This window comes from Chondrus crispus, genomic scaffold, assembly GCF_000350225.1.
Source record: "Chondrus crispus Stackhouse genomic scaffold, scaffold_97, whole genome shotgun sequence".
NCBI lineage: Eukaryota > Rhodophyta > Florideophyceae > Gigartinales > Gigartinaceae > Chondrus > Chondrus crispus.
The window spans coordinates 160,677-181,690 of NW_005178874.1; the positions used below are offsets into that span (position 1 = coordinate 160,677).

The 21,014-nt window shown below is 50.5% G+C and overlaps 1 protein-coding gene; it reads right to left on the minus strand.

The window, feature by feature from the left end:
- Positions 1-14,135: 14,135 nt before the first annotated feature.
- CHC_T00008223001 (hypothetical protein) lies at positions 14,136-20,304 on the minus strand. XM_005712327.1 is given in 3 exon segments: positions 14,136-14,444; positions 14,445-14,479; positions 20,025-20,304. 2 exon segments carry the CDS (start codon positions 20,302-20,304, stop codon positions 14,445-14,447), a joined length of 315 nt encoding a protein of 104 aa, XP_005712384.1. The 3' UTR covers positions 14,136-14,444.
- Positions 20,305-21,014: the final 710 nt, after the last annotated feature.

Here is a 21,014-nt window from a genome sequence, read left to right on the forward strand (position 1 = left end):
GGTCACCCGTCGCGGAGCTAACGCGGCGCGTGGCCCGCGATCCACGGAGCACACCTGGCCACGCACCCCCCGTGGCCAACGCGCGCACGTGGACCGTTCCTACACGTCTCCGACGCGCGCACCCCCCCCCCCGCACAACGAGGCGGCGGCGGTACATGTGCGCACAGCCGGCCGTTACAGTGTACAGCACCGCGCTTACCGTCCGTGTCTAATTGGTTATGCCCCGATTTCCCCCTCGAGAGGCGGAGGTGGCACTAAATTAAAACACAAACGAATCAAATCCTCGCCTCATTATTCTCTGCCCATGCCACACTGGGCCGTTCCTAACGAGTCTAGTCCTCTCGTGCGGACGAATGACCGCCAAAAAAAAAAAAAAAAGCACAACCCTGCCCGGTGCGGTACAGTGGTCTCTCGATTAAAGGTACACTGTACAGGGGGGGACGCGCAATAGTGCCGCTTTTATTATTGCCACCCTCGATTAGTGCCCCCAAAACCGGCAGACACAAATTCTGCCACATGTCATGCACGACGTCGTCATCGCCCACTCCTCATGCGCCTCAGCTCAATTGGTGATGGCACCTCACTCAAAGACCCTAACATGATTCCTGAGAAGATCGCCAAAGCGAAGCGTACGCGCCTTACGATTGCACAGAAAATCAAGGTTGGGCATCATCTGCTGCAGGTCAGGAATGCGAATACCACAGTTATGCGTCAGTTCAAAATCAGAACGAACCATCCGAAACACAAAACGCTCTCTTCCTTCACTCCAACAAATTGTGACCAACACCGCTACAACGCTCGGAACAAAAACTGTTCACCCTGCGCATTACCCCACTCTTGAAGCTCACTTGATTGAGCCTGGTGCCAGAAGACGGCCTTGCAGAAACTGCAGAATTCTGCAGGAAAGATGTGGGGGAATGGATTGAGATCGAGACTTATGAGCTTGTGCCAGAAGCTTCTATTAGTGATGCTTGCGATTCAATACATTATGGTGGAGAGCTACAGAATCAGTCTGCCAGTGATGCTATGATGGATGATTGTGTGCCAGAAGACGAGTGTGAAATTACGGAGAGGCGGGCCGTACCGAGTGCTGTAGTGCTAGCAAGGTTGTTTGGGGTTTTGGAGAGTCTGGGTGTGGAGTGCGATGTGAGCAATGCCTTATCGCACTTCAGGCCCGCAAAACGAGCTTTTCTAGAAGCTAGGCATGCGAGACGGTCAAAGGCAACAACAGCAGACTCTAACCCTATGCTCCGAAGTAGATGATTTTCCTTCTACTTTCAGAAATAGAACAAATTTTTACTGAAGTAGAATCTACCATCTATTTTCGATGAAAAGTGAACATTTGAGGAGAATGTTCTCAAACGTCTCCAGAAGAAATTCTCTCCACGAGTAGGAGACGTCACTTCCATCCAGAGAACGTTCTCCAATTTACTCCAGTTCTCCCCAGTTCTCCCCAGTTCTCCCCTATCTCTCTGATCGCCTTTTACTTATGTCCTCCGCTGATCGGTTACGGCTGTCAGTAACGGCCGATGACAGTATTGGCGCTGCCTCGCCAAGTTGTCATCGTCATAGGATTTTCCCAGGAGAATCTTATGACGATGACAACTGTCAACAAGAGCCTGATCTACACATCCCTGCAAGTTGTGAGCCTGCACGCCATCCCACGAATGCCCCTCAATTCGTACCTCGCACTCGATATCTGGAGGCTGAGGCGCGGCGCCAGCACGCATCGCCGCCATCACGTCCCCCGCCGTCAATTGAAGATGACCTTCCCATAATCCCCGAGGACAGTGAAAGCCATGTCTGTGATGACCTCTCCATGCAGTACGCATATGAAAACCCTGTCAATGACCATTCTTTATCATCTGATGATCGCCCATTCTCGCAGGAGGTCGATTCCCAGCGGACGTCGTCCGTCTCTGGCGATGAATCCGTCGATAATGCATCAATTTCAGACATAGATGAAGAGGAAATTGCCGCAATTTGCCAAAGTACGAGGGCTCGAACGCATCAATGGAGTTCAAACCATTACTATGGTCGTCGCCGTGTGATGCAGGACTTTTATTCATCTTTATTTCAGGATAGTGTTGGTACTGGAGTAGAAAGTGAGTTCATGAATGGGGATGACAATGACCTGATTGTTGAGCACAACTTAGCGCCACCTGATAGGCCGGGCGTGGACGATGAGCATTACACAATGTCTAATGGAGGCCTCCCTTCCTGGACGTATGCCCCAGCATTTAAGCCAGTTACTTTAACTGTCGACACAGTTGACCTCGATTTGTACCCTCGCTATGTGAGAGAAACAAACACTATCCTAGATAATGTGTTGCAGCAGCGCCCTGGTTTGGTAGAAAAGCGGTCTCCAGAAGAACGATTAAGCCGAGTCGAGGCTTTCGATGCCTTTTTGCCGCTCTCTTTGTTAGAGAAACTTCGTGTATACGTTAACCAAGTACTCATCTCTCGCATGCGCTTGCCCTGCTCAACTGCTGAGTTGAAAGGCATCATTATTCTTCACGTACTGGCTGCATCTTACGGTGCTTGTGTGTCTACAATAACTGCCCCAGAGAACGAACCATTCTATTTTCAAATGGGAATCTCGGGTAAAAGGTATAATGAAGTATGGAGTGCTCTATCCGGGACGAAAAATTTGAGGGAGGCATGCGAGCAGACGGCATATGGTTGGTACAACAAACCGACCGCCGGCAATGCCCTGATCACTGAAATGGAAGGCGGGCTGGCTGCCATTAACCGAAGGCTTGTGAATGTGGAAGGTTTCACTATCTACTCGGTTGATGACGATCACAATCGATTAAGCTCCAAAGCAGTTGTACAATTGACAAGACTATCTCATGTGAACAACCCCGTCAAGGCCCTCGGACCTGTCAACAATGCCGTCTGCTCCGCATTAACTCATGCTTTTATTGCGTCACACTACTCGCGTCCGCACGAAAAAGTAATACATGTTTGGCACAGATTGGTCCAATTGCTTCAGGGTGTACCTACAGTTGGGGCCTTGATGCCCATGGTGGATTCCTTGTTTGCTGCCAACAGGGCCTATAATGAGGTTGAGTCGATTTCATTTCTGAATGAGACGTTAGGAGCTAGCAGCATTGGAACGCATAAGCGTTCTTTAAGTTACCCATTTGTTTTTGGGGAAGGACCTATCAGAAAGAAACATAAGGGGATGGTTGTGGCAGAGAAGGGTTGCAGGGCGATATACAGTGCACAAAGGACACCTCGTGAGAGCAAAGGTCGTACTATTGAAGCTTCGGTCTACAGAGAAAGCTACTCAGGCCGTATTGCTGCAGTGTACAGCAACGACCCTGTCAGATTCGGAGCACACCAGTACTGCCTCATTCCGAAGAATAGCTTCAGGCATAGATTTGATAGTGCTGCAGTCGAAAAATTTCAGCTCATCTTCGACAATAGAGTCGCTCGTCCAGAAGGCGAGGGTGGTAGATATTTTTTGCGTAATCCATCGACGCAAGAAAAGGCACTATCAAATATTGCTGTACTTAAAGTTGTGCAGTTACTGCGGAGGCTGTGCCAATACACAGTGTTTCAGGCAGAAGACCCAGGGTGGTTCTTGGCCAGGGCATTTAAATTTACGTCAAGAACTGCCAGCAACTTTATTGGTGCTATTGCCCGGAACTATACTTCGAGTATATCTGGTTTATCTTACCTACTCCGTGGCGCCACACTACGGGCTGGAACACAACCTCTCACAAATGACATCAAAAGGCTTGAGGAAGAGTTGATGATAAAATGGAAGGGCATGGCGGCAACTATTGGAATTTCCAATCGTGATACAGATGTTGAGATCACGATCTGCACCGCTGAACGCTTCATGTCAGCAACAACCACTAGTTTAGCCCAAATGCGCAAGGAGGAGATACTTTCTTTATTGAACTCTGTAGGCAGGCGGGAGCGAGTTTCCTTACGCAAGAACGAACTAATATCTAGATGTATCGAACATCAGAACTGCGTTCGTCGAGGGGAGATATTTTTGCCTGTTCGGAATTTAGCACCTGAGAATGAGATGACACTGTACAATAACAAAGCGGTCAAGCTGAAGAAGGAGCTTTTAAAAGCCTCTTTAGAGTCCTGGGCAATGAAGCCCCTGGTTGCCACTGCAGGGATGAAAGAAGGTACCCTGAATGAGATGCAGGTGTTGAGGGCCTTACCACCATTTTTCCAAGCGAACCAAGCATCAAATATCACTGCAGGTCAGTCTATAAATCACTGTGAGAGGGACTCGTACACAGTAGAGTATATCAGGAGTGTAGGCCTAATAGGCTCATCAAGCTCTGACATGATGGCCGATAGCCCAGATGGGATTCTGGGCTATTCGGACAATTTTGAATCACACGTGGCCTCAATTGAGGTTAAGACTATGACCACTCCAAACACGATTCGCAATGCTAAAGATATAAGAGAAAGGTTTGCCACTTTCTCTATCTTAAAGAATATCGGCAGGAGCGAGGGCGTGGATAAGTACTTTCGTGAACTTGTGCCCACGACTGCCTATCGGTTTCAATGTATTCATCACGCTGCAACCCTCGGCACATCTAAAGTTCTATTCATAGTGGCGAAGGGTAGCAGTGGGGGAGTGGGTGAGGTGATATATGCAGTTCTTTTGCATATTTCGGAACAACTACGAAACTATTACCTCATGTTCATGGACGCAGTGCGTGTGAGTGCATTTGCGTGGGTAGGAAGGAAGCCAATTTCATTCCAGCAGAATACAACAGCATACTATCCGCCAGTCATGCATCTGATATGCATACTTGGGCGTCATTTTATAGTCTCTGCCAGGCCTACAAAGACAGGGTCCAACAACACGGCCCCCTTCCTCCAAGCAGAATGATAAGGCCCATATTGCTTGTATATTGGAACGCCTTAAAAGGCGGTGTACACGAGTTTAGCAGGGCCCTTACAACCCTAGCATACACTAACACCAGCGAACATCCTATTGTGAGCATTATAGGACGACTTTTATGTGCTCAGGTTGCTAATGCAGCCGTAGTTCATCGCGTTGGAATTGCAAGGGATGAAGAGAAGCTGCCACCTGTAATGACGGAATGCTCTGGGGGTGAAGGGTATAAAAATCTCCGCCATACTGTAACTGGATGTGAAACGTTTCGAGCATTTGCGCAAGGCCTTGCGGCAGAGTAAAAGCTTGAACAAAAAACATGTGTTGGCTCACATGGTAATGGTAGTCGCTGCCAGAGCCTAGAGTCAGGGAACCGAGCTTTGCGGGAAGCACAAACTGCCGTTGTAAGAGCCCTCTATCCCACATCGGCAGTTAAGAAGTATAACCGCATTGCAGATGCACGTCGCCGGCTTAATAGTGACCTTTTGCATGAAAAGGTTAAAGGCAGAGCTACCTACTGCAGTCTATGCTCGTACTCCGAAACAATAACGTTTCGGAACAGGAAGTTCCAAAAGAAAGGAGGTTCAAAAATGGTACAGTGGTGTAGTTGTTGTCGTCAGCCAGTGTGTTCGAGGTGTTGGGAGACATGGCACACACAGAGAACATTGGTGCGAGCATCAATTCCGCGCCATGAATTAATTATTCTGAGAGAGAAAGCACGTCAGTCTTGCAGCTGAACATGAAACTTTCTAATACTTGAACAGCCCCGTCCCCTGCCCTCATCCGACCCCCATTCGCCACGTCAACACGAACATATACGTCATCCGCTTCAACTTTCTCATCCATTCTGCGCACTCATTATTGCCACTTCCACCCCCCAGCCCCCCCACCCCACATCCGTACCTTCTTGCAGCTTCGCCGTGCACCCCCCCCCCCCCCGCACACGCCCCTCCTCCCCCACGGCCGTACCTTCTCACATCTTCGCCGTGCCCTCCCCCCCCCCCGCACACGCCCCCCCACAGCCGTACCTTCTCACAGCTTCGCCGTGACTTTCCTCTTAAGAAGTCGTAGAACGTCTCTTCGATGTTCTGGATTCTACGAATTTAGTAGATTCTCTTCACGTAGAGAGAAATGGAGAGAATCTACTTCGGTTTGGAGACGTTCTCCACCGATTTGGAGAACATTTTGGAGAACATTTGAAAAATGTTCTCCACTTTTTCTCTTTGACGTAAAATAACTCCGGTTGTATTCATCTGTTGAAAATGATTTGACAATAGCTGGAAAGAGGGTCTCTGGGAAAACGTTTTCCGAGTCGCACAAAGGAGTCTAGCGGCGAAGCGAGCTCGTAGTATGCAAAAAATTGATTTTTGAGGTCTTCAGAAATATTCTATTTTCGAGCACAGGGCTAATAACAGAGTTCTGGCCGGGTAGTGGTTCTGCCATCTCATTGTGCCGCTCCGAATTAGTGCCGTATTATTAGTCTTCACACGGGGCGGCACTAATGTGTAGGGTCGACTGGTACCCCCGTTTAGAGGAACTCCACGTTAAACGGAAAAATATTAATCTCTCATATTGGGAGATCCCAAATTTTAATAGAAAAAGTGTATTGTTTCCTCTCTTGATAAACGCTACTCCAGAAATGGCCCGAAGTTTTTTAAACAGCTCCATTGATGTCTTATTGATGATGATAATCATGTACTTCGATTGAGAAAAAATTCTGGAAGAATTTTTTACTGTACTTTTTACGTCCGTGTACACGTGTGTGTATGCGGGTGAAGACTCATCCGGAAAGTAGCGAGCGTCTCTATCAGTATGCCGAGCGTCGCCAGGCGGTGCAACCCAGAGCTGTACTCTACTTGAGCTCGCGGGGCCGCATCGCCCACCGCCGACCCCTCGGCATGTCTATTTCTCTCCCACCCCCCGCCCTTGATCTCGTCGCTCTCCGAGTCTTTCTCACATGTTTACTTCTTTGTTTTGTTTCTCTATGTTTTGTTTTGTTTCTTTATGTTGTTTCTATGTTGTTTCTACATCTAGTTTGTAGGTTCTGACCCGGCAGTTTCTATGACTACAGTATCGTAGCGTATTCCCTTGCGGACGTCCTTTGCTAGGTAAAATTACCCAACTCTTTGTAGTGCAATACACATCTGAAAAGGGGGGTGAAAAGAAAGGAAAATATTTGGATATGAAAAGTAGTCCGGGTTGGGGGACACACGTGTGAATAATTGCACAGTTTTAATTTCTAATTATTTTATTTTATTTAGTTAATTAGTTGGCATTAATTTTGCTGACACTAGATTAGATCTAGGATCTAGCGCCGCGAGCTACTGTACTGGCTCCGGCGGGGCGATATATACCTCAGCCCTCTGACGACCAAGTCAGTAAAGGTAACCCGAGTTGCCAGAGTTGAATATCGCCTTGGTCGAAGTCCGTCTTTCCCAAGACGCTCCCTTTTACCACAGATTACGTTATCCTTTGCGCTAGGGGGTTCCTTTTCCTTTTCCTTTATTTCACCTATCCATTTCTATTTCTATCTCTATTTCTATTCCCTTATCTTGTGTTGGTTCCACAGTGCCTGATTGCGATCCGCATTGTGACAACTGGAGTCATCGGGCTCTTGTGTTGGTTCTTTTGTTTTTTGTTGGTGCCATCGGCTTTGGTTGCGACCGGACCGGTGTAGGTGTCTTGGCCATCGGGCGGCACGTGGGTGTAGCGCTGCTACTTGTTTACGACCACCGACGGAGGCTGTTGCAACGACGTTTCCCTCAAAGGTCCTGTTGTGTATACAGGACAGTGTTGGTTGCATCGGATACAGGTTGCGACCGTTCCGGTGTCGTTACTTTGCCATCGGGCAGTACGGAGGTGTAGCGCTGCTACGTGTTTGCTAATTCCCGTCGGGCTGCGTTGCGACGCCCCCGTCGAAGACCTTATCAAGGGTATAAGGTGTAACAGGCGCTCCGCGAGCATTGGATTTATGACCCATCGGGCACGGCTTCCTAATCACGGCCCCGAACTCGCCGAGCAGCTGCCTGTACAAGACTGTACCACCATTCGTCCCGGGGCGGGCATCTTCCTTTTGCCCCCCCTATCAGGGACTTGAGCTACTGTGGGCCGGAAACCCACTTAAAGGGAAAGGGAGAATCGGACACTCCGTAGGGCTGTGCCGTCGGCAACTCTTGTTGGTTGTGTTGTCGCTGGACCGTTGGACCCTGGTTCCGGCCTGACAGGCACATTGCACTACATAAGTGGTCTCCCGACCTAGAATCTGGAAACTACGAAGCCCGACCTAGAATCTGGAACTGAAATCAGAAGACGGAAATAGGTAAATTAGTTCGATAGGTCTCGTTTATTAAGAGCGGATCATGGCATCAAGCCAACCCAAGGACGTCGGTCCTGGGGTCAGAAGGGCTGGATCAGCTCAAGAGTCGAGGATTCCGCGAGGACCTCGTACACGTAGCCAAGGAAATTCGGCTACTGATCCAGTTGCAGAAGCGTCCCCTTCGGGGACAGCCGTTGAGAAAAATGGCCTGGAAGAGAAGCTCGAAAAGTTGAGCGAGGAGATTCGTCAGGAGACGAAGAGCAAGCTCGACGAACTTCTGGGCATTTTTCAGGAGCAACAGGAGTTGCTAAAATCCGAGTTCCACACTGCGCTTGAAGAGCTGACAGCCCGTGTGGTTCTCGTTGAGAATTTAAGTACCGATGCGTCCCCGAGCCGAGATCCGGAAGTGATGGTTCGCTAAAGCTCGCCGCGAAAGAAGCGCGGCGAGACGCGAATCAGGCCCTGGAAACGCTGTCCAAGACAAGGGACAGCATCGACGACCGGTTCTACCGCGCTTCGCGGCGACTAAAGGACCTTGAGCAAGCTGCGGGCCGGGCCGAACCAAGTTTGGACGCGGGATCGCTCTCCGACGGAGAAGAAATCGACAGTCTAACGAAGAAGGACAAGTCCGTCCGGATGCGGGATTCCAAGTGAAAGAGCCCCAAGTCGGCCAAGGGCCGAAAGAAGAAGAAAAGTCACTGTAGTGACGACCGCGAAAATTGCGACTCAAATTCGGAGTCGAAGGTTTCAGCAGAAAATGGTGACGACGGCTCGTCGAACCATTCAAGAAATTCCGACCGAAGATCGACACACGGAAATGGAATTTCGTCGAATAAGAAGAGCTCCAAACGAGGCGGAGTCACTTCGTCCGCCTCGCGGAGAGACAAGGAAGCGGAGCCAGAAGACATCGCGACGCGGCGCGGACCGCGATGGGAGGAGTTGGAGGAATTAAATCCGACTAACCACCTCTTCAAGAAGTTTCTTTCGTACAGGACGTACCGCCTGCGGAACCCGCAGACACGTTTGTCGGGCAAGGGGCGGGCCGCCGTGCGAAAGATCAGAAGGGACATACCACCAAAGGTGAAGAGAGACAATACGTTCACAGGAGACGATAGCGTATTAGTTCTAGATTTTTGTGCTAAGATAGTCCAAGAATTCGACACCCAGGAGATGAACGAAGGCCAAGCGATCCGCTTGCTACCGGAGTTCCTCAGCGGAATCGCCCTGAGACAGTACACTTTGGTGTCACAAACGGCGGGGTCCCACCATGGGAAAATATCCGTCTGGCCGGAGGCCGTACAGTGGCTATTGCGAAGCTTCGCTACCGATGAGGCAATCCGCCAAGCCGTACTCGCTTTACGGGAAGTACAGCAGCTACCGTCTGAAGACGAGATGGAATTTTATATCCGTCTGACGGACGCGAGCAATCGATGTGGAAACGTATATTCGATGGAAGAACAAATGACGATGTTTATTGAAGGACTCGATTCGAGCATCAAGCCGATGGTATCTCAATACCGACAGGACAATCGGGACGTATCATTTTTGAGACTAGTTAATTACGCGAAGGCGCATGGCTCGGCGAGCCGCGCCAAGGAGAAGAAGGCTAGGAGAGTCACCATCCAAGCGCCAGCGACGCTAAGGACGGGGGGGAAGCAGAAGCCTTCGCACCCCACGCGAAAAACCCGCGGCTCTGTCCACTTGGCAGACTCACTGTCTGCGTCCAGAGGACCTAGTACTGTGGATCAGGAAGAAAATGGATACGCAGGAGCACTGGTCGCTGAGGGCGATTTTTATGACCCCTCCGAGGAATATAGAGGCGAGGCGCACGGGGCTAGTGGGATGTCTACGCTACAGACGCCCACGTATACGACGGACTCGTATACAGAGGCCACGGATCCCGTGTTAGCGTTTCGAGGGCGCGGACACACGCCAGCGCCAAGAATTCCGATGGAAGACAAGGGTACGGCCTTCAGAAGACCGGGCTGGACGGGCCGGCCGACGGCCCGAGGACCGCCAAGGTCGCCGTACCATCAGAAGAAGCATGGCCTCGTATGCTACCATTGCTACGAGAAGGGGCACGGAGCGCTTACGTGTTTGCTCTCGTTCCGAGAGATGCACCGAGTTCTGAAGAACTACGAGATGCTCTCCCCGATGGAGAGGTTGGGAATTCCGTCGACAAGTTACCTGAAGGTAAAACAATGGTTCGAATCGCAGGCGGCGAGCACACCGAGTGCTTCTGCCGAAGGTTCGGACCGGACATCAGGAAGGCCGGCCGCGGGGCCGTCGTCGGACTGGAGAAGAAATCCGCAGCGACAGGAAAACTAAGGGGGGGAATCTCAAAAAATTCGAAAGGAGAGACATGCGTCCGGCGAACCATGTCCGGGACCCAGTTCCGTTCCCGGCTTTTAGCGAAGGAGGCAGTCGACGGCGAGGAGACAGTTGGAATCATCGATAACCCGAAAGGACCCATTGGGGTCAAGAAGATTCTGCGAAGAGGCAAGGACGATCCGCTGGAGCAAGTCCGACGCCCCTGGTACATGGTCAAGCGCGGGGAATGTCCCGAGAAGATTTTGGTCCTTGCGAGGAATAACTACAAAGTCTTCGCGGACATTGGACCGACGGTCGGATTGATGAGCCGTGTACTGTCCGGTGTCCGTGTTGGACACCGGCGCGGGACCTAATCTCATCCGGAGATCCGAGCTTCCCGCAGGAATGGAAACTCTTGTGTCCTTCGGACCGACCCAAGACATCGGCGATGCGAATAACAGGCCACTCCGAACTCTAGGTACACTCAAAATGCCTGTGAGACTTGGACGTTTCGTGGCTTCAGTCGAATTCATAGTTTGTGAAAAACTCGCAGTCCCCCTAATTCTAGGAGCGGACTATTGCGATAGGTTCGTGGAGTCTATCTACCCACGAAAGAATACAGTTGAGTTGGCGGACTTCTCGGAGGTTCCGATCGTAAGGCGATTCTCGGCGAGAAAATCGAAGAAACATTTGGTCCCCGGAGAGGGCGAGACTGATGAAAAAGAGGAGCGAGTTTCCCCCAGGGTGAAGGTGGCAAAAGCCACGACCATTGAAGCAGGGACGCAACACGTAGTCGAATGCACCTCGAAGAGGACTGGGTTGGTCGTCGTTCAACCCTACGCATCCCTATACGACAAGCACGGACTGGTAAGCACCAACGGTTGTAGTGCAATACGCACCTGAAAAGGGGGGTGAAATGAAAGGAAAATATTTGGATATGAAAAGTAGTCCGGGTGGTGGGACACACGTGTGAATAATTGCACAGTTTTAATTTTTAATTATTTTATTTTATTTAGTTAATTAGTTGGCATTAATTTTGCTGACACTAGATTAGATCTGGGATCTAGCGCCGCGAGCTACTGTAGTGACTCCGGCGGGGCGATATATACCTTAGCCCTCTGACGACCAAGTCAGTAAAGGTAACCCGAGTTGCCAGAGTTGAATGTCGCCTTGGTCGAAGTCCGTCTTTCCCAAGACGCTCTCTTTCACCTAAGCCTACGGCATCCTTTGCGCTCGGGGGTTCCCCTTTTCTTTTTCCTTTATTTCCCTATTCTTTTCTACCTCTACCTCTATATTTCCCTTAATTGTGTTGGTTCCACTGGAGTGGGTTGCGACCGATCCGGTGTACGTGTTTTAGCCATCAGGCAGCACGTTGTGTAGCGCTGCTACTGTTTCAAGTTCCGTCGGAAGGCTGTTGGAACGACACCTCCGTCGAAGGTCTTACTGTATAAGACAGAGTTGGTACCACTTACCGCGATTGCGATCGCGCTGGTGAGGGTGTTTTTAGCCATCGGGCAACACGTCGGTAGTAGCGTTGCTACACGGTTACGATCCCGTCGGGTAGTGCTGAACAAGCCCCCGTCGAAGACCTTGATTTATACGCGAGGTGCTGAATACGCTCGTCGAGCATTGGCCTTAGAACCCAGCGAACCGCCGTTACATCCTCGTAGACAAGCCCAACCCGCACTCGTCGAGCGCTCAAGTCTTCACAAGTCTCTACCACCATTATCCTCCCGGGCCGGGCATCTTTCCTTAACCCTGTCGAGCACTACAGCCACGTGTGGCGGCTGTAGGCAGAGCGACGCGCGTTCGGACGCGTAAGGAAATTCGGGAGACCACCCGGTGGATGACCGGAACCGGGATCCGGGCGCGGCTTGCGCGGTAGAAAAGTAGCACGGTAGTCAGCAATAAAAGGGGGAGGAATTAAGAGAAAAACAGAGCTAGCAGGCCGGAGAGCACAGTAGTTAACGTAGGTCTCGCGCGGAGTGATCGACGCGCGCGGGGGAAGGCAGTTGGGATTCCAGGGGTGTAGATGGCTCGGTCGGTATGGGCGAGCCAGTACCGAGTCGAGGCTACAACCTGGAATCCAGAAACCAAGGTAAAAGACCCGAGGCTTGGTGCCTCTTTACTTTGAGTATCGGGTTGACTATATAGTCCCCCGTCGCCGTAATGGCGAAGCTAAATTATACTGTAAATTAGAATAACTAGGGAAGAACGGGTGTAGCCCCGAGGGGACCAAGTACAGCCCCCATAGGCCCTATGGGATGCGGAGGGATTACACGTGTCCACGGGGAGGTCCGGTAGAACGGCAGGGGAGTCCACGGGTACCCGTGGTACACGTGGTGGCGGCGAGCGCGATTTTGGCGGCTAGGGACAGCTGTCTCGCTACATAGCACAGTGCACTACACCTGCCAGGCACATTGCGCTACAGGAACGGGTTGGCCGACGGACGATAGCGTGTTTGCGTGCAAAGCATGTATTCGTACCACGAAGGATTCTATCAAGGCAATGGACGCAAGCTGCACGACTTCGAGCGCCTGGTACGCAAAAAGTTCGAACAGCTCATGGGCGATGCCGGCCTCTACGATACAGAGACTACCGATGGGAGCAAGTCTGAATTGAGCTCACAAGTGACTGCCATTTCCCGTTTTAAGAAAGTCAGAAAGTTGTCTGAGGTTTTCGAAGGAGTCATTGAGCAGGTGAAGACGTGCCAGCCCATTGGTGGACCGACAGAGGAAGACATTGTAAACGCCGCCACGGCAATTTACTAAAAGAAAGCGACTATCGCTGAAATTTGTGATTAATTGAAGAAGCCGGAAACGGAACTGAAGAGCTCAGTAGGGCGCTTCGCGCATACGGTCGAGCTTGAATACATGCGGGAAACAAACGACTGGGGGTTTTTGACTGAGTCACAGCATAATACCTCACCGACAGATGCAAGGGCTGCAGGTGGTGCAGTATCGGCAGGGGCAGGAGAAACTGGCAACGGAAATATATTTGTCGCACCAGGAGATCGCTCAGCGAGTCCTACTGAAGCGGGCAGAGGATCCGGGCAATCGTGGAGCGGAGGCGACAACGCGGAGGACGAGAGGTCGCAGAATTCCCGCCCTGTCGGGAACAAGTGCGCAGTGGCCGTGAAGGAGTAAAATGCTGCGTTGGAGAAAGAACCGCAGGGCCTTTTGTCCCTAGCTGTCTTCCAAGAAGAATTCGAAGCTCGCTGAAGATTCTCTCGCGATCGGACAAGACAAGGCTGAGTCGCTCAAGATCCAAACGCCTCTCAAGGTGTCAAAAATGACTGGAGATAAAGGGGATGCGAAGCGGTACATCAGCATCATTCGCAAGAAAGTATTGTCATCACTGCAGTACTCAGAAGAAATTGCTACTTCCGCGCCACAGAAAGGGACGATGAACCTCGGTACTGATAGCGATACGGAAAGGGTAATCAAAATGTAAAGAGCAATGCGACGGATCACAAGAGACTACATCATAGCACGCCGTTCCAAGGATAGGATCGGGTATGTTAACTGATGCCATTGCAGACATATACCCAACTTTACTGCCCTGTCCAGTACAGTGCGCACATCGACTGATGGAACTGGACTGCACTGTAGCCCCCACCCAAACCCTCAACACTCGATCGGCGAGGGCGGGCGGCGGTCCGTGGGGGGTATCAGCTGCGGCGGGAAGGAGTGGGCAGAAGCGAGAGCGTGGAACCATATTGGTGGTCGTGTGAGTCATGGGAGATGTGCTTCATGTTAGGAACGTCTTGCGGGCCTGCTGCTCCGGGATATTACAATGCACATGAATCGGCTGCGAGGATGTGGCGGCCTGCGAATGGTTCTTTGCGAGTTGGCATATGAAGACGACGGGTGGTGGGGAGTTGTTGTTATCGACAACTCCCAACCGCCCGTCGTCTCATTATCCATGTCACTTACTGTTGAGTCAAGGCCGACTTCCATGTCGGCGGGAGGGCGGGGCTTATTGCGCCACGCTGTGTTACGTGGAGGGCTATTGTGCTGTTAGAGCATTTCATGTCAACTCAAGCATGAGTGCGGCATGCAAAAATTACATGTGCGTCTGGAAGCGTTCTGCTTCCGAACTCCTCAAAACTTACGCGGCAGCTCTTAGGCACTCTACAGTGCACCGCCTCGTAAGACAGCCCACTCAGACCGCACCTACTATAGTTTTCCGTATTGCCATGTCTTTCTTTCCCTACTTAAGACTCTCCTGACGATAAACATCAAAGAGAGCCATCTCATCTCTGCATTTTACTACAACGTGCAATAGTGATCACTAAGCTTATTTTTTCGTTTCACAGTCATGGCTCCCTCAACGGGCCCAACGGTGGGACAAAGCCTGTTTACCCCAGTTCCCCATCCTCAGCTGCGAAAGCTGGGACGCAAGCATATCCACGTGTTTCTGCGGGAAAGGGAAAACTACCTTCTGTGCATCGCCGACGCGCAAGCCACTGGCAGCACAATCCAACCGGTATCTATCAAGGCTTCTATTGATAGAGATTTGCTACTGTCTTTGGTGGAATTTGGCGAGTTTGCGGGAGTATCAATCGCCAGCGAACTCACCGACGACAACCTTCAGGAGTGGCTCAACGCCAATGAGAAAGTCAGTGTCGAGTCTTTGAGCCTTCAGGAGCTAGAAGCCGCTATCAAAAGCAATGTCCGTATGGATATCAATGAACCAGATCCAGAGATGCGAATCAAAGGCTTGTTCGTGGACTTTAAGACGTTTTTGCGTAGCAAGAAGTGGGACCACCTGGTCGAATCAAATCCTAAACTAGTCATTTCACAAATGGTCACCCTTTTAAAACCGACGGCTTTGAAAAACAAGATCGAGGCGGACCTGGAGATTGGCAAGCATGATTTGCGAAAGAAGTGGTTGCCTTTTTATAAACACTGTATTGCCGAGGCGGTGGCCTGTGACAAATTTGTTTCGGTCAAGAATGCGCAAGATTCTAAGGTGCCCGACCAAGCGAAGCCGCCTTCCAGGGGGTTTGCGCAGAAAGGCGGGCGCAATGAGAAGGGAGCACGCTCGGGAAGAGATTCGGAAAGAGATTCGCCACGAAGTCCAAAAGGGAGCTCACTTGGAAGTTGGAAAGAAAGCCCAAGCAAAGGGAGAATCAGCAATACTGTAGGCACAAAATCATCTGACAAGGAGTTACCCTTCTGCTTGAGTACAAAGAAGTGCAAGAAACGTCACTTGCTCAAGGACTGTACGGACACTACCGCAGAGGAAAGAGCAGATATATACCGCGAGTTTTACAAGGCGAAGCCGAAAGGAACCATCAACGCCTTGATGGAAACTGACTCAAGCACCCGACCCACTACAGTATCCAATGCAGTACCGAGGATTGAGCTGGCAGAGAGCACCGGACGTCTCTCTGGGCATTTGTCAGACATAGTACCAGTGGTGGTGAATGGTGATTATGGTGCTGATCATTCAGCACTATGCGAGGGACACCTACAAGAATGCGCTAACGCCGGAGTATTCGTGCAGGTGCTTCCTCTCGGGACACCCATCACAATGGGGCTGGCACTCAGCGAGCGTGACGGGGAGTCAGAAATGGTGTTCAAAGCTACCAAAAAGGCTCGCATTTCGATCACTCTCGACACAAATGGTGGTCCACTGCGACTCCGCAATGTCGAATTCTTAGTCTTTTTAGAGAATATGCCAGAGGTCCTTCTCTCACGTCCCCTGCTTCGGTCTATGGGTTTTGATCTTGACAAACACCTGGCGGAGGTTCGCGACGAGTTCCACAACGCAGATTTCTCTCATGTCGGATTTTCGGGTGCTGTAGAGGAGGGCATTCGATCGTCTACAAACAACCCCTCGCGTCTCTCTCGAGTGCTACTGGACAGAAGCGGCCAGGAGGAGGAATCGGAAGAGTTCCATGACGAGGAATATGTCAATTCAGATTGTCTCTCGAACGCAGTATTGGAAAAAAATGATGCAAGCGGCATGATTGATCATGTGCCATCCGCTCTTTTCTATGGTGACGGATTAGATGATGACCCCTTACGAGTGGACGATGAACTGGATCCGGGAACGGATGATCCGTCGACTACGACGCAAGCTCTACATGACCGCGTAAAAGATGCCATTGCCAATGGTCTTCCAGCACACCTCCACAGCGAACTGAAGGCGATGCTGACGGAATACAAGGACATTTTCCGAACAAGCCTGGGGTCCGATCCTCCTGCCAGGGTACCGCCCATGCAAATTCACCTCAAAGAGGATGCCAAAGCCGTGCGTGTGAAAGTCAGACGATATTCGCCACCACAGGCAGCTTTTCTGAGGGCTAAAACGGACGAACTGCTACAATTAGGGTTGGTCAGGCGCAACAATCAGAGTCAATGGGCATGCGCACCCCTGCTTGTTCCGAAAACTGGTCCAGAACAGTTCCGTTTCACGGTGGACCTTCGTCCAGTCAACAATCAAACAGTACCCTTTACGTGGCCGATGCCTCACTTCGAGACAGCAGCGTCAGAATTCGCTGGAGACAAGGTTTTCGCAACAATTGACCTTTGTCATGGGTATTGGCAGATGCCTCTCGATGAAACTGCGCAGGAATGCCAAAGCTTCATCACACCTGATGGTGTTTTCACCCCCACTCGGGTACTTCACGGACAGACAAACGCTACTTTTTACTTCCAGAGTACAGTAGCAGAGATCTGTCTATCGCTTCGAGACTGGATGCTACAGTGGCTCGATGACATTCTCATTCACTGTACAAATGAAGACGAACTTTTCTGCAAATTACGGAAATTTTTCTTAATCTGCCGTGAACATGGGATCAAGCTACATGCGCGCAAATGCCAGTTTTACGTAACTACTGTAAACTGGTGCGGCAGGGTCATTTCAGAAGCAGGTATCAGGATGGACCCCAAGCGTATGGAGTCTCTACTGCAGATGCCTGCTCCGAAGACAGGTGATCAGCTGCAGCAGTTCCTTTGCGCTGTGAATTGGATGAGGATGTCAATTCCTCAGTATAACGGGTTGGTCTCCCCGCTATCAAAATTACTTGAGGAGGTGCTTTCTCTTGCTGGGTCTCGTACAAAAAAGGCCGCTGCCAAAGTAAAGCTCTCGGACACTTCATGGAACAGGAGCCACACACAGTGCTTTGAAGCAGTTAAGAAGGCCCTCGCAACGTCCCTTACTCTCGCGCACCCAGACCCAGCGAAAACTCTATGCCTCTTTACCGATGCCAGCGATGAACATTGGTCAGGCGTCCTATCGCAGATTCCTGGAGTTGATCTCGACGCGGCATTTTCAACACAGCGACACGAGCCCTTAGCGTTTCTCTCGGGATCCTTTCACGGGTCTAGTGCGCGTTGGTCCACACCGGAGAAAGAGGCATTTGCCATTGTCCAGTCCGTCACCCGCTTAGACTATATGTTGCTTCGCCCGGAGGGTTTTATGCTCTTTACAGATCATAAGAACCTGGTATATATCTTCAACCCCCTGTTTACAAATCCCAGTCTACAGAAGCATGTGATGGACAAAGTCGAGCGCTGGGCGCTGTCCCTTTCTGCCTTTCGTTACACCATAATTCATATATCTGGAGAAGAAAACTGCTGGGCAGACCTTCTGTCTCGCTGGGGCAATGCTTCCTCTACCGGCAACTCCTTAACCCAACGCCGCATGGCCTCTCTTTTTACTGCACCCATCGCCCCAGATCTGAATCCAGACTTCAGTTGGCCCCAAGTCGAAGAAATCGCAAGGACACAGTCCAGAGCATTTGGAGAAGGGGATACTCCAAGTAATCTCAAAGAGTCACGTGGAATTTGGAAATCTGAGACGGGGGCAGTGTGGATTCCAGTCTCAGCCCAGAAGCTTCAGCTGCGCCTTTGTGTCATTGGGCACTGTGGTCGTGGAGGACATCGAGGTTTGGAAGCTACCAAGGCAAGTATTGGGGAACACTTCTTTTGGGAAGCCATGAATAGCGACATTGCTACATTCTGCAATACCTGCCTCCACTGCAAGAGCACAATAGGTGGGAAACGCATACCGCGGCCATTAGGGCATGCACTGCATGCGGACGCCCCGAACGAGCTTCTACATTTCGACTACCTGTTTATGGGAAAAAGCGACACAGCTGAGATTTATGTTCTTATTCTCAAAGATGACGCCTCAGAATTTGTGATGCTAGAAGCTTGTGTTACAGACGATGCCGAAGCCACTGTCACCACTCTAATCAAATGGTTTTCGTTGTTTGGCGTGGTTCTCATGTGGAATTCAGATCGTGGTAGCCACTTCAAGAACAAGGTCATGACAGAAATCAATCGCCGTCTACATTCCCATCATCACTTCACCACACCATACTGTCCACAGTCCAACAGTACTGTGGAGACAGCATGCAAAGAAGTCTTGCGAGCCTGCCGTGCCCTGCTTTCCGAGTTCCGTCTGAAGGAAGCAGAGTGGCCCACTGTACTCCCTTTGGTCCAGAGCATTTTGAACCACTCAGTCCGTCCAAGCTTGGGCAAGAGAGCACCCATTACAATCCTCACAGGACTCCCTGCCGACAACCCGTTACGCACTCTTCTGCCCCCAATTGTCCCGGTTCCAGCTTCAATTGAATTCATTCGGGCACAACGCATCATGAAAACAAACGTGCTGATTAAAGCTCTGGAGAACATCCATCGCGAAACGCGCCTTCGACGCAACAAAGCACGAGATGCAGCTGTAAAACGTCACAACGACAAGACACACGTGCGCCCTGTCAATTTCGAAGTCGGTGATTACGTGCTAGTAGCCCAGAAGGCAGGAAGCAAAGGGCATAAGCTTCGCGTTATCTGGCGTGGGCCACAGCGAATAACAAGAGCAGTGTCCGATCTAATCTTCGAATGTGAGGATCTCCTTTCGAACTCCTTTTCCCTCCTGCATGCCAATCGTCTCAAGTTTTACGCCGACGCACAGCTGGACGTCAGTGAAGAACTGTTGGACACGGTAGCCCACAATAACTCTCACCTTAACACAGTTGAGGAACTGCTCGATCTTCGCTGGAACGACCAAAAATACCAGTACGAGGTCTGTACAAAGTGGCTGGGATTTGATCACGAGGATCCTACCTGGGAACCATTGGCTTCATTGCAGGAAGACATTCCCGTCGTGCTTTCGGCGTTCCTTAATTCGCACTGAGACCAAGACTTGGTTTCCTCAGCAAAAGCGACGATGGCACAGTAACTACTCACTGAAGAAGAGGACTATTGCGCCACGCTGTGTTACGTGGAGGGCTATTGTGCTGTTAGAGCATTTCATGTCAACTCAAGCATGAGTGCGGCATGCAAAAATTACATGTGCGTCTGGAAGCGTTCTGCTTCCGAACTCCTCAAAACTTACGCGGCAGCTCTTAGGCACTCTACAGTGCACCGCCTCGTAAGACAGCCCACTCAGACCGCACCTACTATAGTTTTCCGTATTGCCATGTCTTTCTTTCCCTACTTAAGACTCTCCTGACGATAAACATCAAAGAGAGCCATCTCATCTCTGCATTTTACTACAACGTGCAATAGGGCTGGCGGCTGGACAAATACACCGCGAAGCTAGGGACGGAAGAATACAGCGCGGTGTTGGTCAATACTTTAATGCGGGGCGAGAATGGTGATGAGGTGGCAAAGGAAAAAGCAAGTTGCTGAGAAAGGTTGTAGTTGGCGGTGCAGAGGGGGGGACGGGGTTTCATTGGGTGTTTGTGTGTGGGACAGGGAGGGAAGTTTTCAATCGAATGGTTAACACCTCTTTCTCCATTACTTTTCTCCAGTATCTGCAGATAGAAACGCCGAAACATCATTTGTAAGCTGCCGTGCGAGAGAGACTCACCCAAATACCATTCGTTTTGCAAACGTTACAAGAACCGCTATACGCTCTAATTGGCCTACAACAGCCCTACCTTGCAACAAAGTCTCTACTCTCGGCATTATTTTTGTGACTTCCCAAGTCTCTACACCTTGTTTCAATCCCAACTCTTTACCGCTTGAATCGAAACGCATGTTTCAAAGTTAGTCAGAGGTAAAGAGAGATATATACAATTATGAAGGGCTCACTTGTCACTGAAGGCTTTACCTCATTTACATTGTCACTTCATTTAAAATCCTCCACAGCTGCACTTTTGTGAAGCTATCCACATTTGCTCAATTCTCTACTCTAAACACCAAGTTGACACATGCCTACATACGCAGGTGCTACGCACACGGTTGCTATACGCACGGGTGCCACATACACGGGTGAGGCATTCGAGTATTGTACTAGAGAGTCTCCCAATGTGCACAACACCTGCAGAACACCAATTCCCCGATCTTCACAACCCTCATTTCAGAGTTCCGTATCCTCACTAGTCAGTCCTGGAAAGCTGCACATTCTGTTCTTCAACTAGACCGCTTCCCTGTCCCTGTTTCGCGCATATGCAAAACGAAACTGCAAATAAAACGTGCCGATCAATAGAGCCTATCCCATCTTTTTATGACCTTCGAAGATGCTTCGTCTCTATTATTCTCTTCACAA